General features: G+C 36.9%; 1 protein-coding gene across 1 annotated transcript in view; it reads left to right on the forward strand.

The window, feature by feature from the left end:
- The window catches only part of LOC145981834 (uncharacterized), a 36,423-nt gene extending 12,513 nt beyond the window's left edge, over positions 1–23,910 (forward strand). Inside the window, exons 3-5 of the mRNA XM_083115275.1 lie at positions 14,736–14,871; positions 20,553–20,650; positions 23,615–23,910. Of these exons, the coding sequence (XP_082971401.1) occupies positions 14,736–14,871; positions 20,553–20,649 (233 nt within the window). The 3' untranslated portion in view covers position 20,650; positions 23,615–23,910. The remainder of the gene's footprint in view (positions 1–14,735; positions 14,872–20,552; positions 20,651–23,614) is intronic.
- The last annotated feature ends 869 nt before the right edge of the window (positions 23,911–24,779 follow it).

A 24,779-nucleotide genomic window follows, 5' to 3' on the forward strand; every position in this document is an offset into this window, starting at 1 on the left:
AAATAGCAAAATCAGGACTGACCACCAAAAATAGTATGCGTAACCCCTCTCCCTTCCAAAAATCCTGAGCACGCCTCTTTTTATCTCGGACACATTTTTTAAAATCAACTCACCTCAAGTTTTTATCATTCCGTATTGGAGATTGAAGTAAGATGCGTTCTTCCTGCAGGTTTGGATATGATCCTTTAGGGTGCTGTCGTCTGCCTGCCTTCACACCGAACCTTAACAAGGCCCTAATTTTCCATCCTTGTGACCTCGATTTTCAAGACTTAGGAAGGTTTCAGACCGAAGGGACACGCGATACATATCGATTGGAATGGACCAATCAACAGCAGCGTTTCACACACTAGCGACACGAAAGGTCGCACAAACCTAATTTCGACTTGTGAAATCCTCAGGCGACACGGTGTAAAATCTCCCTTGGTAGGCCACTGTCATTGTCACCTCGAAGTAGTAGCTCTTCTTGACCACAGAAGAAAAAACAATCTCCTCAACCGGTGGGAATGCTCCTCAGTTTTCTTCTCTCTCCTATATTTTCTGTGCTTGTTCACTATACAAGCAACACCTTACGATTTGATATACACATGTATACTATGTAGACATTTTAATGAAAAATTGGTTGAAGTCAAGGATGGCCAGGTGGCTCAGTTGGTAGAGCCCTGATTCGGGTCCTGGTAGAGCCTGCAATTTCCACCTAAAATGTCTACATATGCAACATCTTCTTGCTTTCTCTTCTCAACATTCATAAAATTTTAGGATGTCTCTTTATGGTAGTAAAGTGTTTGAATGTATTTTGAACCCAGTGGGCTTAAACAAAAGTATTTTTTATACCATGAAATTCTCTGACTGCATATACGAAATTTAGTTCTGGCAAAACTAAATCATCACTCAAAACTTTGATTTTCAGTTGATCTATGCAGCTTATTTCTGTTTTCATAAACTACTCCAATATCCGGTACTGCTGAAATATTCACTTGAGAAAGAGAGAGAGAGAGAGAGAGAGAGAGAGAGAGAGAGAGAGAGGAGGGGGGGGGGGCTTGATCTCTTCGGTCCTCGACCCGAAGTAGCACTACATTGAGGCCCTGGAAGTTCTACGTCGTCAATGTCTTCATTTTCGAATCACTATATCTTATAAAGCAACCAGAGGATGCTGACTGATCACTAATCGACTGTATGAATTGTCACACTTACCTCTGAAATCTCTTTAACCGATTCTTTGTAGAGATGAACCGAAAAATTGAATTCGCGTATTTATATCCTCATTATATTCTAGAACGTTCCACAGATAAAACGATTCGTTAATATTGCCAGTAGTTGACTCCTTCTCTCATTCAAGAACGTACCCTCTCCCGCCTTCCAGGGATTAGAAATTACAACGAATCGCCCTACGTGTGGCGCTACCTTTATTGTGCAGCTTCCAAATGCTGACAAGTCTCTACATAGTACTCAAGTGTGCTGCGACAACACCGAAAGCACAAGAAAAGTTTACATGCAATATTATCAACAACAGGGTTATAGAACATTCTCCATCTTGCCTCGATAATTGTCTAAATCATAGTCACATTATTCAAAAAGCCAAAAACCTAATTTTATCTAGTGAAAAATAAAAAAATTCCTGTGTGGGCCTCGAGCCACCTCAACCCCACCTTGGATACGTGCTATTAACAATGACAGGGTTATATAACATTCTTCGTCTTTTCTCGATAATTATTTCTCCCAAATTATCATCACATTATTCAACAAGCCAAAATCCTAATTTTATCTAGTGTAAACAAACATTTCCTGAAGGTGGGGCTCGAGCATCCTGATTCCCACCTTGGATACGTGCTATAGAACACACTCCGTCTTGTCTCAAGAATTATTTCTCTCAGATTTATAAATTTATTATCTTCACATTATTCAAGATGTCAAAAATCTAATTTTATCTAGTGTAAATTGAAAAATTTCCTGAGAGAGAGGGGGGGGGGGCTCGAGTCATTTCATCCCCACCTTGGATAAGTGCTATTAACAATAACAGGGGTATAAAACATTATCAGTCTTGCCGCGATAATTATATCTCTCCTTAAATTATTTTCACATTACTCAAGAAGCCAAAAACTTAATTTTATCTAACGTAAACTGAAAAATTTCCTGGGGAGAGGGTCGAGCCCCCTGTGCCCCATTTTGGATACGTGCTATTATCAATAATAGGGTTACGGAACATTCTCCGTCTTGCCTCGATAATTATTTCCTTCCTTAAATTATTGTCACATTTTATTTCACACCACAAGAAACTAAAAAACCTCATTTTATCTAGTGTAAACCTAAAACTTTCGGGGGGGGGGGGCTCGAGCCCCCTAAGCCACCCTCTGGATACGTGCCTGGTCCCGGGTTTGAACCCTGTGGAGGCACATAGTGCTTCGGATCCCACTTTAAACTGTAGGCCCAGTCCCGATTAGTCTTATTGTGCATAAAGTGGACTTAAAACACCAAATTAATTAATCAATCAAATCTTACTTCCATTAGCCACCCACCAGACCCAGTGGTAGCGATTAGGGGGTGTGAGGGGGAGCAGTTGCCCCCACCCCCAGTTTTCGCGAATTTTGCCCCCGCACTATGCTAAATATACTGTCTTTGCCCCCCCCCCCCCCTAGTTTTGGCACCTTACCCCCTGGGTTTTTGAACCCAATCGCCACCACTGCTTTTCATTTAATGATTCTTTTCATCTTGTGCCGTTTTGTACAACTGTTTTTTTCTGTATTTTCAATTGACACAAAAATCTTTATTAATGTAGCTAGGCAAACGATTCCCGAAATTTTTGCAAAAGTCAATGCTTTGAGGATAAGCAAGAGACTTAGTGACATACACAGTGCTGATATTAAAAATCATGCATTCGTTCTTTAGGCTGAAATATCATTTGGAAACAATGAATGTGATGCAAGAACTTGTTCAATGCAACAAGCCGTTTTTGACCAAATGTCTGCAGACTAACTCATCCTATCACTACTCAGAAAGAACATTCTCCACGACCAAAAATTACATTTGAAAATGTATCTAGTGGAAAATGGTTAGGTCAAAGGAAGCATTTTATGAATACAGTAGTAGCAAGTGTTTTTTTAAGTACAGCACATTATATTTTCTTTGTTGGAGGTTGAGCTCTTTTAGCCAGAAAATAATTCTTGCTATGTCTACATCAAAGGTTAGCATTGAACTGACCTCATTCTTCACACTCTCACTTTGGTCTTTTCTGTCCTACATTTGCTTATTTTTATCACTTATCTGTAACAGTTACAAATGGTAGTGACAAGTGGGCTCAGACTATCTACTTGTTTTACTCCTTCATTCGCGATAAATGACTGCCTTATTTAATCACTTCTACTTTCTCATATCTCAACTTTACTCCTCCAGACACGTTTGGCCAGGTCATTGTTATAATTGCTTCCATTGCACTCCATCAAAAGGAACTTTCCATTGGAGAAATGGCTGAAGAATATTTTCCATATGGTCTGAATTGAGGATATATCGTCCACTGAGAATGTAATTTTTCTATGTCCATTTTCCTTTTTTCAGGAGAGCCCTTTAAAGTTTGACATGATATATTTATTGGACTTTATCACGATTGTGCTGAAAGTTTGTGCCATTCCAAAGGCTGATATATTGACGCCTTTCTAAAAATTAGTTGTTGTTTCGTTAGGTATTAATGCTGTATTCATTGTCGAAATTTCTAATATAGCAATTGCATGCAACACCAGCTACGATTTGAGAATGCCAGTGTTCTATCTACCAGATATAACACTGCATTCTGGAAACGAGCTGGAGATGAAACAATTTAATTATAAATTTGCCATTTGGTAGCAAAGTAAAATAAATAATTCATATTTTGGGGAATCAATCAACTACTCTGAATCCACTATTAATGAAAATTCGTGTCTGTTAACAACAAAAGTAAGAACCGAAGACCACTACCATTGTTAAGCATGGCCGTAGGCAGGAAAAAATTTCGGGGGGGTTCATTCATAATTGTTCCCATGGGCGTCGCCAGAAATTTGAATAATAGAAATAATAACAATAATTGTACAATAATAATTAAAATTTCATAATAATAAAACAATTATATTCCATAATAATAATACTAATAATAATAATAATTAGTATATTATTGTTATATCCTTGAGGGGGCTTACTCAATCCAGCAGAGTGAGTGAATATCCAGCACAAGTTTCTTTTTGTTCTTTTTTGCGTTTCATACAGTGTGTACTGAAATGCACAATTATTATACTTCATCATTAAACTTTAGATACCTTCAAGAGAAAAGCTTTAAAAGTTAGATGGAAATTTTAGTCATAAAGCTTTTGTTGTTTGACTTTAAAATTAAATTTTTGGAATTTTGAAAAGTGTGGAACCAGTTATTCTTTTTAAAAACTTAGCCTGGTGCATGGATTGTAACCTTAATCGCGAACTAAATGCGCTAGTAAAAAGGAGATCCTAGGTTTGAATTCGACTTTATCGGACACGGAATTTGAAAGCTGGAAAGGGAATTTTGGGACAATCATAAGGGACTCTTCAGTCTATATTCCTTGTGACGCGGGAGCAACACTGGAAAGATGGCAGCAGAAGTGATAATGTAGGTGTCGCGGGTGGGCTACGATTCTGAGAATAAATCCTGTTTCACTCAAGTTTCAGAATTCCAAATGTCTGAAAATTCTAGCTCGATCGTTTGAACATTGTCTCCATGTATTTTTGTGATGCTTCGAAAAAAAATTGAAAATTTGTTACAGATTTTGGTTTCTGAACTTCCATTAATCCAACATGTCAGAAGTTTCGGGGGGGGTTTGAACCCTAGAAACCCCCCCTCTAAATACGGCCATGTTGTTAAGCATATCCCACAAGTGACTGAGGTTAGAATGCAAGTGGTTTATCTCATACTCAGATGGCGCTTGTAGTTGGTTGAGGAATTTGTCATAAGGTTTCTTTGGCTGTTGGAGTTTGCACTCTCGTCGCGGTTTCCAAATTTTGCACATGGACCAAAAAGTCTCTAAATATATCAATATTTGTTGTATGTAGGCATTAGACAATTGCAGAGTGAAACAATTACATCCTAAATAGACCACAGCCTTTGTTTACAATTTGGAGATAGAACATTTGCATTCTCAATGGACGATGTGTCCTGTCTCTCGACTGTGCAAATTAAGCTTCTTGCGTTCAAGGATGCCCACTCATTGTCATATTTGTGATGTAATTTTGGGATGTCTCTTTTTTTTTTGGGGGGGGTGCAAATTTGTATATGTGTCACCAATCAGTAAAGTAAACTATTGTTTTGCAGTTCAAAAACCCATAGAACATTGGTTCTAATGTAGGTCATTAAATCTTTTGATAACTTTACACATAATTTAGAAACACTTGCTATGTTTACATAAGAAAACCCCAACTCATACACAAGAAGAGCTATCGAACTAATAACACCAAAAACTTGAGCAAATTTCTATGTAACGTTCATCTAACAAACCACAAGCTTCTTGTGAACACTTTTGAATACATGTAAAATGTGAGCACCATTCCATGAAAAGTTGAACTGAAACAGTCTGCTGTTGTGTTGGCTCAGTGAGGTTGGTCAGTTGCAGAATGGTGTCCTTTAATCCACAAGGTTATACTGTACTAAGAATAATATTGAATACGTACACAAATTAGTGTAGTTGTGAGTGTTCAATGCTTTTTATCTCTCAAGAGATAATTAATAAATCTACATCAATACACACAATGATAGTAAAACAAGAATGCAAAACAATAATAACTGTGAAATCTAATTGATTTATATTAACATAAGCAAAAACTTAAAAAAACTTACACATAATAAAACCACTTCAACCATCCTTAGTAAAGGATGTAGTTTGCTACTTTATATCAATATATTTAAAAGTAACAAATTTATTTATTTTTGTTTAATTAATAATTATTATATTTTGAATTTAGTAATTCATTTTTACTATTAATAGCATTATAAATATGTATATCCTATAATTTATTTGTATGTTTGCGGGGAGGGGGTTTGTAGATTAAGATCCTTCTTCCCCCACCAGTCTTAAATGATTTCGCACCCTGTACCATATTCTTTCAATTCCATTTTCTTTGAGGGGGATAAAAACATCTCCAGCAGGGATAAAGATAATTTTGTTTTGCTAGTATTAATTCTTTTTGTTAGGGGGAAATCCCCAGCATCTTCCCCCTCCCCCTGCCATTAATTCATGTGCTGTGTCTCTATATCCCCGGGTGAAATGCTGCATGCTCCTCTTCAAAATCTTATTCAGGTTTTCCTCCAGTATTCATTACCACCGAGGAAAGATAGTTTTCACAGTCTATGATATTTCCCTCCGTACATGATGTACTGTGCTCTTCCGAATCCTTTGTAATCCTGATAAGGGTCTCTCATATCAACCGCACCAGCTGAACCAATATTTATTTATAGGATGTTACTCTTCTACCATTCCTTCTCCTTTCTCAACCTGCCTTGGGACATGTTATGACAGGATTACAAGCATTTCTCCTCCCCTCAAATCAGGCATGATTTCAAATTATATGTACTTTGAATCCAGCAATAGCTGAGAATCCCCCAGAAAGCAAGAAAATTATTTGGGATGCTTACATAAGATACTCGATTGAAAACTTTGGCTTACACCTAATATACATGTACATTTAATTTACATCAAACCTTTATTTTTATTTAAGTGACAAAATATAAACCAAATAAATACCATTGTATGAACAGCTTATTGAGGGCCAAATCAGTCGAACAACTTTTCGGTGTATGATGTGCCCCATTGCTCCTCTTTTTCTGATTTTTTGAAAACCAAATTAACCCTAGAACACTACCGTATGTAAAATTTATAATATAATTAAGCATTGTTTCCATATTTAAAAACACTGAGTTGCTGACCAAGGCAATTTATTATTAAGATAAAAACACTTAACAGGTAACGTTTCAACCCTGTATCAGGGTCTTCCTCAGACGAAGAACTAAACTAAAATGATGAAATATACTACACACAGAAAGATTACATACACACAGTAGGGTCACTAGCTACACAACAACAAATCAAGTTGACAGTCCTTATCTAGGAAGATTTCTCCATAGGAATTAAACATATCACCTCCTGACAGTTGTTGACTAATTGGTCTACTAAACTGACAGGTGATTGACAGGTCAAGATTAGCAAGAGTCTAGAACCACCTGCTTACCACTCCCCCACCTCCTGCCTTTTTGGTTATGGATACCTCCTCCTCTGGTCTTCTTCTTTTCTCTTCTTTCTTTCTTGTTCATACTTCTTTTTTCTTCATCCTTTCAACTTTCTCTAACACACTCTTCCATTCCTTGTTTATCTTGAGTCCTCCATTCCAATTCATGATGTCTTCTCCTTTCTTTTCTATTTCTTTGGCCTCCTTCCATTTTCTCACTAGTTCTCTCGTCTCTTTTCCTATTCGCCTAGCCGAATCCCATTCAACTTCATGTCCTGTTTCTCTAGTGTGTTTGAATATGGCATTCCTGTCTCTCTTCAATCTCACATCATCCATGTGTTGCTTTAACCTGTCTTTAAGTCTCTTCTTCGTTTCCCCTATATATACACTTTCACATCCTCTGCACTTCACCTCGTAGATAACCCCTTCCTCTTCTTCCTCTCTCTTTTCTTCTTTCAAGACAAGGAACGATGTGGTGGTGGAACAGGCAGATAAGGGAGGGGCCACAGTCGTGATGGAAAAAGAATGGTATGAGAAGAAGTTTGAAGACCTGAAAGGGGACACGTATGAGGAAATTGGTGGAATGGAAGAGGAACGCAATATTAGAGAAAAGATCATAAAAGATTGTGGAAGGAGGGGGTTTAAAAAGCTCACGAAGGAGGCAGGAAGACTGCCCAGTTTAAAAGGCTTTCCCAAAATACATAAAGAAGAGATAAATTTGAGACCAGTGATGAATTGCAGGGACAATATTTTGGAACCATTGGAGAAGTTAAAAAAGGTAATTGAAGTGTTAGTGAGAGAACAAGAAAGCAGAAAAACAGTGAGCAGGTGGTGGACCTTATAAAAGGTCTGAAGGAGTCTGGGGATAAAATCACAATGTTTAGCCTAGACATGAGAAGCATGTTCCCGAGCATCAAAAGGGGACACATAGTGGATATAGTGAGGAAGAAAGTGGGGAAAAGCATTATAGGAGAATGGGATAGTGAGAGAGTGGTACAAGCGCTGGAAACCATTTGGGAAAATGGCTACAGCAGAGTGGGGAGTAAAATCATCAAGATTAGTGAAGGTCTGAATATAGGCTCTTGTTTGAGCCCTGTGCTGGCGGAATTAGTTATGAATGAATGGGAGAAGGAAATGATAGTGAAAGGAGGAGATAAGTTAAGTCTGTTTTGTAGATATGTGGATGATTGTTTTGGGATATGGAAGGGAACGAAAAGGCAGCTAAGTAAGCTTGTTAAAGATGTAGAAGATGAGAAAGCAGGGATATTCCTTGAGCTCGAAACGGAACAGGAAGGAACATTAAATTTCTTGGATATTGAGATGAAAAAGAAGAGAGGAATGGGGATTGTGGCTACATGGTATCAAAAGAAGTGTTCGGCAGGAGTGTTCTGCCACAAAAGGAGTGATGTGGGTGATGGAACTAAACGTAATTTTATAAGGAACATGGAAGACCGAATAAAGAAGATATGCACAGAGAAAGGGGAAGAAGAAACCAAGATTAATAGCCTGTGGGAACAACTAGAAGAGAAACGCTATGAAAAGAAAGACAGACACAACATCAACAGAAGAAGGAAAGAGATAAAAGAGAGAGGACTGGAAGAGAAGGAAGAAAAAGAAAAGAGAGATGGTTTGGTATAAGAAGTATCGGCGATGCCACAGAGAAGATATGCAAAGTGCTGAGGAAAGTGGGTATAAGAACTTGCAGGAAGGGAGGACGCACTATTTTAAGTATAGCCAGCAAGAAGAAAGAAGAAAAGAGAGAGGAAGAAGAGGAAGGGGTTATCTACGAGGTGAAGTGCAGAGGATGTGAAAGTGTATATATAGGGGAAACGAAGAAGAGACTTAAAGACAGGTTAAAGCAACACATGGATGATGTGAGATTGAAGAGAGACAGGAATGCCATATTCAAACACACTAGAGAAACAGGACATGAAGTTGAATGGGATTCGGCTAGGCGAATAGGAAAAGAGACGAGAGAACTAGTGAGAAAATGGAAGGAGGCCAAAGAAATAGAAAAGAAAGGAGAAGACATCATGAATTGGAATGGAGGACTCAAGATAAACAAGGAATGGAAGAGTGTGTTAGAGAAAGTTGAAAGGATGAAGAAAAAAGAAGTATGAACAAGAAAGAAAGAAGAGAAAAGAAGAAGACCAGAGGAGGAGGTATTCATCCATAACCAAAAAGGCAGGAGGTGGGGGAGTGGTAAGCAGGTGGTTCTAGACTCTTGCTAATCTTGACCTGTCAATCACCTGTCAGTTTAGTAGACCAATTAGTCAACAACTGTCAGGAGGTGATATGTTTAATTCCTATGGAGAAATCTTCCTAGATAAGGACTGTCAACTTGATTTGTTGTTGTGTAGCTAGTGACCCTACTGTGTGTAGTATATTTCATCATTTTAGTTTAGTTCTTCGTCTGAGGAAGACCCTGATACAGGGTTGAAATGTTACCTGTTAAGTGTTTTTATCTTAATAATAAATTGCCTTGGTCAGCAACTTAGTGTTTGTAAAATTTATGTATGCTTTGCACTCAAATCCCTCCCCTACCTCCCACCTTGCACCCACTTCCCTTCTGCCTAGCTGTGCCTCGGCCATTCTGTCAGACGCGAGGCAGAACTGTGGTGAGGAGGGTGCAAGTGCTGATCATCTTCATTTGGTTTGTTATGTTGTGCACTGTACGTCAATTTTACGTAGCTCTAGCAAAATGAGAAAAATCTTTCACGTAATTTTGACATTCATAAATTCAATTTGGATAGTTAGATTTTGAAAACAAAAGTTTAGAAGCATGCACTATTTTCTAGTAAGAGTTTACGAAATTACTTTCGTTCCTTATTTACAGCATTATGAATATTATAATTGTTTTTTTTTTCATTGTTCAAACTTTGCGCCTTCATTCTTAATGTACATAGAGTAAAGAAGATGGTCCCTAATATGAGATAGCATCCGATCTTGCATATGTGACGCCACAGGCAATCAATGACACATCAGATACATAGCACTTGGCAACTCTGTTAGTCTCTGAGAAAATGTGCTGTGGTCGTTGAACAGTGTAGATGTAGGACGTGTTGGAAGCATTTTGTCAAGGCAGAATATTTTGCAGAGGTGGAAAACATTGCGGGTTTCGCAGGTAAGTTAATTGGGAGACATAAAATCATTGATGTACAGTTAAAGGTAATGAACCAAGCAGTGTGCTGTCAGTTTTTGAAGATTCGTGATGGCAAATTTAAATGAAAACATGGTGGTTGTTTATTCGTGTACCAATTCTCCAAATATGAGACAGTGAGTGGTTCCCAATACGAGATATGTCTCATATTAAGGTAGCTTAGATTTATAAAGTCTCAGCACATCGAGATTAAGTGAATGTTCTGATTTAGGCAAAAGTATTTTTATGATATGTAAAGGACCCGAGACCACCTGAACAACTAGTGTTACTCACCTTAAGCAGAAAACCAGTTCTTCCACCAGAAATTGAAGATGCATTGGAGTCATATTGCATAGAAATGGATAAAAGATACTTTGGACACTTCATGTGCATGCAGGTGAAGTGACCAGGTGCCAAGACTAGTGTGCTTCATGTGCATTATGTATCGTATGAATTGAAGTAAGCAGTGCTTACTTCAGTGATGACTTACTTGCAAGTGAATGTAGTATCTCATATTAGGACCCCATTTTCTCAAACCTCATTTTTACATAGTTTTGTATTTTGTATCACTATGTTTTTCAAGAACATTCTAGGGCAATTTTAGTTATTGAATTTCAACAACAACATGTCTGGCCATTGTATGCATTTGTCACATTCACATTGTTACATCATTGTTGGCTGTAATTGTCACATAAAAAAATGTGTCTCATATTAGGCGTCTTTACTCTACGGGCTTGTCAATCAAGACATTCTCTTATAAAACCATGTTTATACATTTTAAAATGAAGAAAAACATTCCAATGTAAGGAAAATAAACAAAATAATGTTCACAAAGAATCGTCATTTCGTTTTCATGATGTAGAGGTTGGGTTAAAAATAGATTCCTTCATGTATGTAAAATTTACTAGTAGCACTAGTTACACTGTAATATTAGAACACGGTACTGTTCTAGGGTTAATGGCAATATAAGTGCACCCGATCAAAACAGAACCATAGATTGTGCTTAAAGTACACAAGATCAGCCATTTTTGTTTTGTTTACTTTTGTCCTAGTTATTAGTTATATTATGCTGCAACAGTGGTTTCTTTCTTGTACAGATCTTTAATCTCCTTCATGTACAAACGTGTGCATAAATATGTCATACATATTGGTTGCCTGTGCAATTACTGGCACTTCTATTTATTATCTTTCATTAGATTATTCTGTTATACAAATGTATTACAATGTTGAACAGGCAGGCTAGGAATTAGGAGGAAGACTTGGGCATTTACGCCCTACGTCTGCACTAAGGCGAAAATACATTGAGAAAGGTAAAACTCTGACTAAAATTATAACTGTAATATATAGAGTGTCCTTATAATGTTTTTAACACCAGGCTTCCACACACAGGCTTCCAGGCCTGCAAGACCAAATCTTATGAACTAAATTATTATAATAAAAAACGTGTATATGAGGTGATAATTGATTACTAGTTGTTCATTAATTAAATATAAGTGTCGAAGATTTTGTAGATCCACCAAGCTTTCTGAAACCTTGGAAAATATGCGAACTACAGGCTTCCCCGTAACTTTTAACTAGCGACAATAGCACCACTGCTCCCACGCCAGAGTTTCAGATGAGTTGGTGGATCTATACTTGTGGGTGTGCACCATCCTCCCAAAGCCTATAATGCATCTCCCTCCATAAAAGTTAGTATCCCTCCCTCTCAAGTTAAATTCTTTACACAGATTGATTCTGGGCAAGCAGACGTTCATGAAAAATGTAATAATACCATCAAGTCTTACTTTTTCACATCAGGTAAATTGGAACTGGATCTACAATTTTATGTGAAATTCAAATCAGTGCCTTAGCTCCTCTCCACCTTGCAAAACTAATTGTAAGAGGCATTACAGTAATAGCATCCAAAGCATCCAAAAATGGACAATTTAGGTTTATTTGCAAGTGAAGCAAGCAAGACAATTTAAGTCTATTTCTTTGCAAACTGACAGTAAGACTAATCTAATTGCCAATACTTTGAAGGTAGTTATGACGTTTACTCCCTTCCAATGTCTTTCTGTTTTACTCATTAAGCTCTTCTTTTACCCTGATGCCTGCCCCTCTCCACCCCCTCCCCAACCCATATATGGCTCCTCATACACACTGAAGTCAGGCGGTTTGTGTTTGAATGCATGTTAGGCATGGTATAACTTGTATATTGCATCATTTTGAACAGAACATATGCATAAACTTCTTGTAAGGATGAGTAAAAATTTGATGCGAATCCTACAGAAAAAATTGCATTGGAAGTGAAGCGAGTAATAATATTATTAGATCTATCGGGTGAGGCAGTCAAATGGGAAGATTTAAAAAATTCACAAAAAATAGAGAAAACAAATATTAGTTAATTTTTGATCATGAATGTACTGTACATGTGTTGAAATTTCTAGTGTACCTGAAAAATGTTATTTTTTTTAATATGGTGTCAGTAAGATGGCGTCCTTGGTTTTGCACACATTGTCAGAGTCTCAGAGTAAATCCGCCCATGACGTTATGCTGACATTGGTAACCTTTTTCCTGCGTGTCCTCGATGACTATGACTCAGATGAAGAAGCACTCTTCCAGCAAGATGATGCAACTACCCATACTGCCAGAGTGTCTATGGATGTGCTTAGACTCGCATTTTATGGTTGTCTCATCAGCACATTCGGCGATATTCCGTGGCCTGCCCATTCACCCGATTTGACAGCTCCTGGCTTTTTTCTTTGGGGGTTACCTAAAAATCCAAAGTATTCAAGGACAACACTTCAAGAACCAGGGATAATTTGAAGGAGCGAATTCGGCAAGAGATCCTCAACATTCCGTTGGAGATGCTACGAAGCGTCATGGGCAGATATACTCTGAGACTCCGACAATGTGTGCAACACCTAGGACACAATCTTACTGACACCATGAACATTTTTCAGGTACACTAGTAATTTCAACTCATGTACAGTACATTCATGTTCAAAAATTAATTAATATTCTCTCTATTTTTTGTGATTTTTTTAAATCTTCCCGTTTGACTGCCTCACCCTATATTTCTCTGCAAACTGACAATAATAGTAATTTAATAGAACAACTCTTTCAGGAAGAACTGATGTTTTCTCCTTACTGAAAAATCAATCAATCAATTCCTTCCTCCCCCTTCCAATGTTTGTGTGAAGACAACAGAAGTGGTGAAAAACTATATATTACCAAAGTTGCAATATTTTTTTTGTCCCTCAGGAGCATAAGGGGTGACCCTTTCACGTAGTACACCCAATTGTCAATCTCACTTCCATGTTGTACACCCTGGACTGCATTTTGCAGACTAACGAGGCTCTGCCATCTGGGTCTATGGCCTGTATAATCCTAATAGGGCTCCGTGTGTATTGTCCCGTGTTTTGTCCTTTTGTGTGCTGAGTGTCCCTTTACAGCCTCAGCTTTTAACCCAAGTCAGAATATTTTAGTCCCTCGACATTACAGTTCTGTTATGTGAGTTATACGGTATTTTACTTATGGTTAGGAGCTGCCCCTCCTATAATGTGATGGGTAGAAAATAGCCTAAGTGCTGATGCACCCAAAATTACATATTCAATCAATCAATCAATTTTTGTTATTTTCATGTAGTTTACGGTTATTACAAGCATAAGAAAACAGTTTTTCGTTGTGACGTTTCAGTAGAACACACGCTCCCTTCATCAGACATTTATTTTCATTTTGACTAAAGATACAGTTATAACAATGGTTAGCAATTTTTTAAACAAAAAGAATCCGTTATATAGTGGATGTTGTCAATGTTACATAGCAACTTAACTGTGAAAAGAAGCAGTCTGTTTTATTTTTATTTAAAATTATGAATCCCAAATATCATCAGGTAATTCAAAGTCATCATTGTTTTCACAAAATCTTTTGATGTTTTCTGTTACATTAAATTTTAAAGATGGTGGCTTACTCCATTTGTGACACTTCTCTGTGTGTATGGGTGTGTGTGTGGTGTATCATGCATTTCAATATTACTGGGCTTCCCCAATGGCACAGTGGTAGCATCGTCGCCTTGTAATCAAGGAGTCCTGGGTTCGATACCCTGAGACAGCACATAGTGGTTCACATCCCACTTTAAACTGTAGGTCTAGTGCCAATTAGCCTTACTGTGCATAAAGTGGACTTAAAACACCAACGCAATCAATCAATCAATATTAGTAAGCAGGAGGTTACATACATAATGAATTTAGCTTGACTGATTTGCACAAATTGAATCCAGTTGATCATGTATGTTTTTCAGAGTGTTGGTTCAGTAAGTTTAGGCATTTGATGATTTATACAAATGTAGAATAGTATTGGCCTTTTTTTGTCCCATTCTACATCATCTGTTATGCTTTCTTTTCAGACCTGGAGCATCCACCAGCAAAGTACAACAGCAAAATGATGGACAGCATTTGGGGCCTGTACAACAGATATTCTGTGCATAACTTAAAAAGAGTCACTGATGCAAAAGACATGACATTTTCTGGAGTGCAACAGCTGTGAGTATCTGTGCAATTTTTCATTTGTTTCTTCACTTCTGTTATCATGTAACAACATAAACAGGTTCATCATCAATTTGTCTTTTACATTAGATTTCATTGGATGTTTTTTCTTCCATGTACCACATATTTATATGTTGTCAGGGTGTGATTTGCAGGGAAGGGGAGAGGGGATAGGAGAGATTCATTTCCCTCTGTCTTGAACCATCCCACCCTCTGGTTATGAATAACACATTCTAAACAGGGACAACTATTTCCCACCAAGGGGATGTACATGATTAAATATATCATACTTAGGGTTTCAGTTCAGTTCAGTTAATTTTAGAGCCCCATTGCAATATATATAAATATATATTATATGGTTAAGCAGTTTATGGTAGATATTTTTCACATCCAGTCTCTTAGATGCTATGTATACAGTATTTTCTCATAGTCCCAGAAATCAGAGAATTCTAGACGGTGTTTCACAAGAACTTTTCTCTCAAACACTAAAATGTTTTTAATGTATGTTAGGTAGATTTGTCCTTAAATGCAGTTCAAGTGCTTATTGAGAGCTTTAGTGGTTTGGTGGTGTGTCTTTCTAAAAAAAACAGTCTTGATGGTTTCTGATCGACTCTTTGGTAAAACATTTGACAAAGTGGTTATTTTATATTGGAATTTTTGCAAAGCATCCCCCCAGCCACCTCACTATGTCACCATGTTAAACCATTCTCCAGCTAGCCCCAAAGCTCGACCAAACATCTCTGCAGACAGCCTTCATAAGAACCGAGGGCAGAATGGTGTGTATTCATTGCATGGGGTAGTGAAAGCAGGTGATGAAGCCAATTGTATGCTATTCATTACAGCCTAATAGCATGCAGAAAATATGTGAAAATTTTCATTTATCTTTAGTGTTTTATTAAATTTATTTAATCAATAAAATTTGCCTCAATCTTTCTTTTCGCTTAACAGATTACTGTAACAAAGTAGTGAATATCAAACAGCTCTGCTGTGTATACACATAGCATACATACAACGTACATGAGAGAGAAACATTACAATTACATATATGTAATGTAACTGAGATATTGTAATATTCCAGAAATATAAATGAGATATGGTGTGCTGTATGTACTTGTAAGGGGTGTCTCAGAAATATTTTTTGTTTTTAAAACTATTAAAGTAAATACTTACATTTTTTGTATAAAGATAAATTAATTACCAAAAGAAAGCTTAAACATTATTTTTTTATTTATGGAATAGAGTATTGGACAAATGGTGACTGTTCATGTTTTCACATTCAATTATTCTTGAACAAAAGTTTCTGATCACTCGCCGAAGCATTGCATGAGGAATAGCAGACTGGTGCACACAGTCAACGTTTCTGTTTGATCTTGATGACCTTGGACGTCCCGGCAGTTTACTCGTCATAGTGTTTCCAGTGTTTTCAAACTTTCTCACCAAATATTTAATTAAATTTGCACTTGAGACATCTCTCATTCATGCCAGGTTATAATGATCCTGGTACAAATGACGCACAACAACATAAGAATCATTATGTTCATAAAATGCACGAACACAAAAAGCATGTTGCTGCCCCATAAAGCGCTCCATGGCAACCACTGGCGTGCGGTGCTAAATCAGGCAGGGGAACAGGTGACCTGCACTTGCCTTCCCCCTCCCCTACCTGTCGTAATATAATACAGTAGACCAAGTAAAATTCAACCCTTACTGAAATGAACCAAATATATATACGATACATATGTTACAAATTGTCAGAAGTGACATACATGAAGCACGTTAAAATTATGACAATAATATTGTTAAAGCAAATATGATATAATTTAAAGAAAACATTAAAAACAAAATTGTTGATGCACAACAAAGAAAAAAAATAATGAAAGCAATTTATGAGTGGTCAGAGGAAAAAAATCTTTTGTCGAAACCTGTTTCATCTCTCTATTTGTAGATTAAGTTGACATTTTTTGTTGATTTGAGTATTCTTGTAATTCAAATGTCCTTAATGCAATAATGACATTCAGATGGGCAAGTTTTTTCATGACGTCCACTAGATTTGTAGAAATTGTGACAAAACCCGAACTGTTCCAAACTCCCTTCTCGGGAACAAACAAGGACAACAATAATTTGCCACTGGAAGAGTATCCAGTTAATCATTTTACAGAGTTGTAGTAACTTGTTTGAAAATGCCTTGTGTATGATTTCGTTCTAGTTTTTAATCCACTTAGTATAGGTATTGGTTTGCTGTCTTTTCTGTAAAGTTCAATGAACTAAAAGCTTTCGTCTTCAGCCGGTCGTTCATACAACATTTGCAACCCTATGCTCGCAACATTCGCTTTCTTGTCCTGCTGCTGCACGCGTCTTGGTTTGGGGCTGGTGGAACAGGTAGACGCGAGCTGTTTCGTCAGAAGCTATTTCACACCGTTTAGCCAAGGCATTTAGCAGACGCTTAGATTGTAGAAGATTTTTCCAGTTCATTATGAATGACAGACGCAATTTTGCAATGAAATTAGGAAACTATGGACTTACTACACTCAAAACTATCACTACGACGCAATTAAACTTTAGCACATAGCAAAAATTCGAAGGAAAATGAATTCGCTATGTCTCTTGCAGCAGGGAACAGCTAGAGAGTTCAACTTCTGTGGTGAGGATCGTTTACCTTTGTGTGTGGTTGGAAATACTCGGCATCAGTCCGTAGAGGGTGGAACTTCGAGGGTAGGTGAAGTCACAGTGAAAGTTTTTCTTCAGCGTTACTTTTGGAAATGTTCATTTCGGGAGATAGAAATGTTCTTACTATGTTAATATAGATAATTTAAATAGCTTCAATGGGCGATAAGTAGGAGGGAACAGCCTGTTTCCTCTGTTCCATCGAGGGACCGCCACTGATGGCAACTAAATATTAACAATGTTGCCAAGCGTTTGCAATCTATCTCTTCTCCGTAATGTGCGAATTGCCCCAGAGGGTGGATTCATTCAAAAACAAAAATATTTATGAGACACCCTTTATAATTGCTTTTGTAAATTTCTTCTTAATAGCTTATATCCACATCAGCCACATGTCAGATTCCTACTTTTACAAGCTGCCCCAGTGGTGGAGTAGTTAGCACATTGTGCTACGATGCCAGGGGTCCCGGGTTTGAATCCTGGCCTGGGTATGGATGTTTGTGAGTGTCCATTCATCAATTTCCACACATCATCACTCATCCCCATCTTCTCAAATTAGCCGAAAGTAGCACAAGAAGCGAAGTAAAATAAAGCAAATCAATCAATCAATCCTACTTTTACAGCAAAAAGTCTCATTCTCTAAGTAAATTGAAATGCATATGACAAAAGCTACAAAGTAGTGTCTATATATGCAACAAACAAACCCAGTCTAGAACAGTGATAGCTACAGAAGGGGTTCCCTTCTTCCATGTATACAAGAAAACTTTCCATCAAGTTTCCCAACAAGTGTCAGGAAATACAAAGTCCTTTTGACTAATAGCATTAGAGATGAATATAGATTATGCAGTACAGTATTATGTAATCTTCTGTGACCACCTGCTCCTTCATTTCTTTTAGGTCGAAATACTTTACTGAAGATTTTAGTTTCAAAAACACATTTAAGTGTATGTCTATAAAGAGGAGACACAATCGTTCTATCAGAAGTGGGCATTACCAGAATTTTTTGTTGAGAGGGAGAGGGGAGGGCAAGTCAGACAATTGATATTAATTAAATAGCAGAAATAACGACAATAATAACATTATTATTTTAAAGTAGTATTAATAAACTATTATTTTATTGCCAATTTATTACTATTATATATATATGTTTTGTACTTGATATAGCAGATGAGTGACCACAAGACATAACTGTTTTTTATTATTTTTTCACATTCCATACCATTAATATCAGTAGTAACTTGGGATCTAACTTTGGAAGAGCAGTAGAACATGACCTCAAGTTACAGGAGGTTAACGAAAATGCCTTTAGCTTGTAAATATTAATTAACCTGAAAATTTTTGAGGATGATTGCCACCCTTGCCTTCCGAAGTTACTCCTATGGTTAATATATTAAAAAGCATGTTAAAAAACTTTTAACACCCCTCATATGAGAAATATCTTGGAACATGAAGTGAAAATTTTAGTCTTGACACATTAAGTTTACCTCTCATACAGAAACCTTGTTTGTTCCTTGGACAAGGAGATAGAAAATTGAAATTTTAGGTTTACACTCATTTTTATTTTTTTACTTTTTTTTTATTCTTCTGGAATATAAACTTAACTGAAATTTTGATGCTGCATGACCCTTACACAGAATTTTTGATCTGAAAAAAAGGGGGGGTACAAGTAAGTTTTTGTAAATTAAAGTCTGTACAGTTGGGAGCTGAGAAGACTGGGAGTGTGGAGTGAGGTTCGGGGCAAACGGGGAGGAAGTGTGGGGAGGGGAGCTTCGACTTGGGGATCAATTTTTCAGTGTTGCCAGACATGCAGAAGTCCCTGTAGAAAAGGGTGAGAATCTGATAATGGAATCTGGACTTAGTGTGAGGTGCAGTCTGGCATTTGGAAAGGTTCGGAACCATTCGTGAACCTCCACGGATGACGTCAGCCACGGGACATCTCAAAGACTAGCAACGGCATAGGAATTCACACTTCTTCCGTGTTTTCGGAAATAAATTTGTTTTAAAAATCGAATGAATGTTCTGTCATGTGTGTATAAGTAAATGTACGTATATGTATAGAGCAGACTATATCTAGTAAACTGGGTCGCTGAAGGTTAACTATCAATAGAATTAACATGCAACGAAAATCCAGCTTGGGGGTTGAGCAAAGGTTTATTCAGAATTTTTTATTTGAGGGGTGTAAGTTTGTGTTTATGGGTGTGAAAAGGTATACTTAGAGCCAAAATGACCATAAATTTGTCCAGGAAAGAAGCATTAAAGATGCTAGGAAATACACAAAAAGCACACACACACCCTTACTTTCTTAATCACGTTGGAAGCAGATTGCTTTGATTTGTGAAGTTTTACTCCACTATTAGTTTTGCTTTCACTTGTTACTGTGTAATATGTTCCATTCATTTGCAATGCGTTTTCGTACCATGCCTTTTTTATTTACGCCGCTGCCACCCTGAAAGGAAGACTAGCTGGCTGCACACGGCGACAACAGGCATGTCAGTTTTGCATTTCTCAGCCTTGCAGTCTTCTCAGCTACCAAAAGTACTTGCAGAAAGGGGGGGGGGGAGCTGCAGTGGTCTAGTCAGTCATCTGACTGCCAGGCAGTTGGCCCAGGTTCGATTTCCAGGGTGGCTGATCTAAGGTCAAAATTTTTCTGACCTTGTCCCCATATAAAGTGGCTCTGGGGCTCACCCAGCCCCAAATCAATGGGTACCTGGGGGGTAAAAGTGACTGGTGCATGGTGCTGATCACGTCACCTCAAACATATCCGAGATCGAGAATATGTAGGGTCCTACCCCAACATCCCCTAAATGTGCCTTCATGGCATGGTTCTATATGCCCGGGGAAATATACTTTTACCTGTACGTTTTCAGAAGGAATAAATGCTTTACTTGCCCCTTACCTGGGAATTATTTGTGAACATCCATGCATAAGTCTTTATGATATTTATAAATCATTGCAGAATTCTTTGTAAAATGTAGGGTTTAATTTTATATTACACTGACTTTTCTTTTGTTCATTAGTTCTGCTGTTGCTTCTCCATCTTACACTGGAGCAGCTGAGAATCTTCTTGCTGCTCCAGCATTTGCTTCCCGCTGGGAAGCTGTGTGGAAATATTAAGGTTAGTATTCATGGACACATGTCGTGCTCAACTATACTTTTTCTTTAACTGTTTGCTGTATATAGCTATATAAAAGTTGTACTGTTTCCAGCAATAAAATATACTACAAATTACAGGCAGGCACATAGCTAGGTAAGGGGCTAAGGGGGCTGAAGTCCCCTCTCCCTGAAATTCTACAAATATGTAATTTAAATAATATATAGTGGTTATAGCTCAGCCAATACCGATGTCGATGTATCAGTATCAGCCGATATCAGTGGTATCGGTATTGGAAAGTATAGGATGGAAGTCATCTGCCGATACCAGATGATACTTTTCCAGCATTTTGGGCTTTCACAGGGTCCGCAAAAATGCCGGCAGAGTCTAATTAACCTGGAAATTATGCAAAATTAAAACTTTTTTTTTTAGTTTGCACCAATTTTGCACGAAAAACTGTATTTTGTGATTACATAACTTCTATTCTAATATTCTCATGTAATTCTTGAGTATTCTAAAGCAATATTAGTGGTCTGGATCCCACTTGAAACCGTAGGTGTAGGTCCAGCCCCAATTAGCCTTTCTGTGCATAAAAGTGGACTTAAAACACCAACTCAATCAATCAATCAACAATTTGATCATGCCTGATATCACACCAAATATTCGCTTTCGGACTGTAACAGATGATCACCAGTCCATGTGGATTTTCTGACCCCTATACTCAACATAAACATTTTCAAATAGCAACAGCAAAAATAATGTTTTATGATATGAAGTTTTATGATAGAATCATTCATATTATTTAATGTTCACATTCAATTTTTCTTGACTTTCCCATCTGCTCATGGACAAGATTATTAATTTTGAGTAAACAAAATGAGATGCACGAGACTCCCAGTTCTCAAACTGTAATGCTCAATGTTAATGTTGTTTGTGTTCTTAATGTTGTTATAACTTATACATGTCTGTTATATATACATTTGTTATAATATCCTTATCACACTGTATAAAAGAGAAGTTGCATTTGAAAGAAAGAAGAAAACAAATTAATGTAACCATGGTAACAGAAAACAATAAGTAGTAAAATGGTGATGGAAGTGATGAAATTTCTTGTGCTTGTACTAAATTTTCTTTAAATATAACAATTAATATTAATTACAGCAATATTATTTACATTATAATCTTTCTGCTCTTGATGTTGATGAATATGTTAATTAGTTCTCCAAATATATGTATTTACAATACAACTTGAATATTTCTTATTGTTACTCTAATATTGAAAATGAGGGAATTACCACACAAACTATTGGTTAGCCCTTGGTGTGAGGTCCCAGGTTTGATCCCAAATTGGATCCAGTGTTGACCCAGGATTGTGAGGAAAATTGGTGAGCTACCTGAAAGACAAGTGGACTGGTCTAGAAAGCCAGAAACCAATGACAATCTATCACCCAATAAGAGTTATTTGGCAGCCTTGGCCAATGAGCTGTTTGCACTTGCAAGTGTTCCCATCATACACTGAAATCAACAAATATGACTTATTGTAAGACTAAAAAAATCACCATAACAACCAGCAACACAAAACTTTTCTTTGCTCTTTGTGGATAATATGTGATTATTAACTAATTCACTCTCTAGCCTTCTTAAACCCGAAGGTTTATGGCTGGAGCAACACAAGTCTTTTATCTGTCCCTATCCTGGCAAGATCAGTCCAATCTTTTCCATCCTTACCAATTTCCTTTAGGTCCATCTCGACGTTATCCCTCCATCTTTGCCTTAACCTTCCTACAGGTCTCTTACCATTAGATTTCCCAACAAGAATCCTCTTTCTTCTCCCATTCGTGCCACATAGCCTGCCGACCTAAGTCTTCTTGATTTAATTATTCTAATAATATCTGGACAAGAATACAAATGAGGTGTGTATAGAGTGATCACAAAGTCCCATTACCCTCTATCGCATGTCCACATCGTCGTAGATGGTCGCATTGTATTAATGTGAGAACATGGCAGAGGACAACTCGGAGGTAGTGTGACTATTCGTTATGATTTAGTCCAGAGTGTCTGTGTGTACACCATCGTTTTCATAACAGAGTATGATTCTCCGCCATGTACGATGGGACATTCTCCTCAACATTGGTGGCGTGATGGCAGTAAATGCAACAATAAGAAACAACAATTCATTAACATCTATGTAATACATAGGGGGTAATGGGACTTCGTGCTCACTAACATCTATGTATTACATAGGGGGTAATGGGACTTTGTGATCACCCTGTATATAACCTTCTCCACTCACCTGTCTCCTATGTAATTATATTAATAAGAAAATAACAATAAATGATTGCAAATGCCTTTGAATGAAAGGACTGTTGCACGCTGTAAAGTTTTTTTTTATTAAAATACAGTAACTTACATAATATGCAACTTATGTAAATTCGCAGTTACGTAAAATATCTCTAAAATTACAACTACTAGCAACATAATATAACTAGACTCAGCATTCACGTTTTATATATTTTTCATACTTTTATAGTTTATATCCAAGTAGATACTGGTACATGTTGTTTCATTTATAAAATAATACTGTGTAAATACATATATATACATACATATAATAATAATAATAATAAATATTTTGGTTTCTTACGAAGTTACACTTAAGCAGTTTACAGATTCGACTTACATAAAACTCAAGTTATGTAAAGGTTTACGGAACGCATTACTTACATAACTCGAGGGGTTACTGTAAAAGACAATGGCATGTCTTAATTTACATAACTTTACATAAATCAACTCAACAATTATGATGATTGATTAAAATTAAAATATAGCTGCATCAACCCTGCAAGAATGAGGTTGCTATTTATGAATTCAACTCGTTTGTAATTTGGTGCAATTTTCTACCATTTTTCTAAAGTAATTACCTAGATATATAAGTGTATTAATCCACGAATGTAGAAGTTGTCCTTAAGGTGCATCTGTTTCTTGCAGGTGACAAAATGTGGGGTCCTCAACTATCCAGCTACTACTTACCTCAGAAAGGACTTTCCTGTTGATAGCACCAAATGACTAACACACTGTGATTTCTGCTGATATAACAAAATAAACACTTATATATGCTTTTCTTTACATGGCCATGTTTTCTTTGTAAGTGAAAGTAACACCTGTATTTACGTACCTTTTTATTTTGCATAATACTGAGGGACAATTAAACTAACCACTTTATTCTTCAGATGCCTCTTTCTTGTTTTGTCTCTTGAATGTCAAATATATAATATATCTACATATGTGTTTTGTATTTTGATTCTGAATATGAACACGTTGTCTTAGTGGTCAGAAACATGTATATTCCTAGCATTTGCAATGTAAGTATTCTATCGTCTGTGGCATTTCCTGACCCTCAACTTAAGAAGGAAAGCATTAACCCCCACCCCTTTCTTTTCTATGATCTAATAGTTCAAATTTTATCTGAGCAATCACTCATTTTTTTCAGTACAGTATTAATAGAGACAGATATTTTTGGTAAATAAAAAAGCAACATTACGGCACATAACAGTCAATTTCTGGTTCAAAAGTGCTAAATAAAATAAAATTTCAATGTTATAGCAGTGAAAAAGTGGTATATGAAATGACATTTTGGTTTGAAAAATGTTAATATAATCCAAAATTTGAGATAAAAACTGCAGTTATTAAGCATGGTACTATTATCGTATGGGTGAAACACCTTCGAATCATATATTTCGGACTTCTTTACATTGCTAACGCATTGCGGAACATTTATTAAGGCGAAATAATGCATTTCTAACTAAGATAATGTTTATTTTATCTATTTACGAGTACTTACTTTTACTTGTTGTTTCGAATCTGTAACACATTATGGCGGGCGATAGCATACTGGTTGTAATGTTACCCAGACACCTATTAGGGTAATTACACAAAATAAACATATCCCTTCTAGGCACATTTATGTTGTTACCAGAATATTAAGTTTATTCCTGTATTTTTGCTTCACAAATATTTACAGCAGAATTAATCCATTTTCCGTGAATTGCATAACTCATAGGATAATTTTGACTTCGGAAAGTGTCGCGTCGGTAAATATACTCTAAATTTCGTGTTTAACTGTCTATTTCGCATTATTTCCTGACAATACAGT

The sequence above is a fragment of the Lepisma saccharinum genome, chromosome 30 (genome assembly GCF_977018435.1).
Source record: "Lepisma saccharinum chromosome 30, izLepSacc3.1, whole genome shotgun sequence".
Taxonomy (NCBI): Eukaryota; Metazoa; Arthropoda; class Insecta; order Zygentoma; family Lepismatidae; genus Lepisma; species Lepisma saccharinum.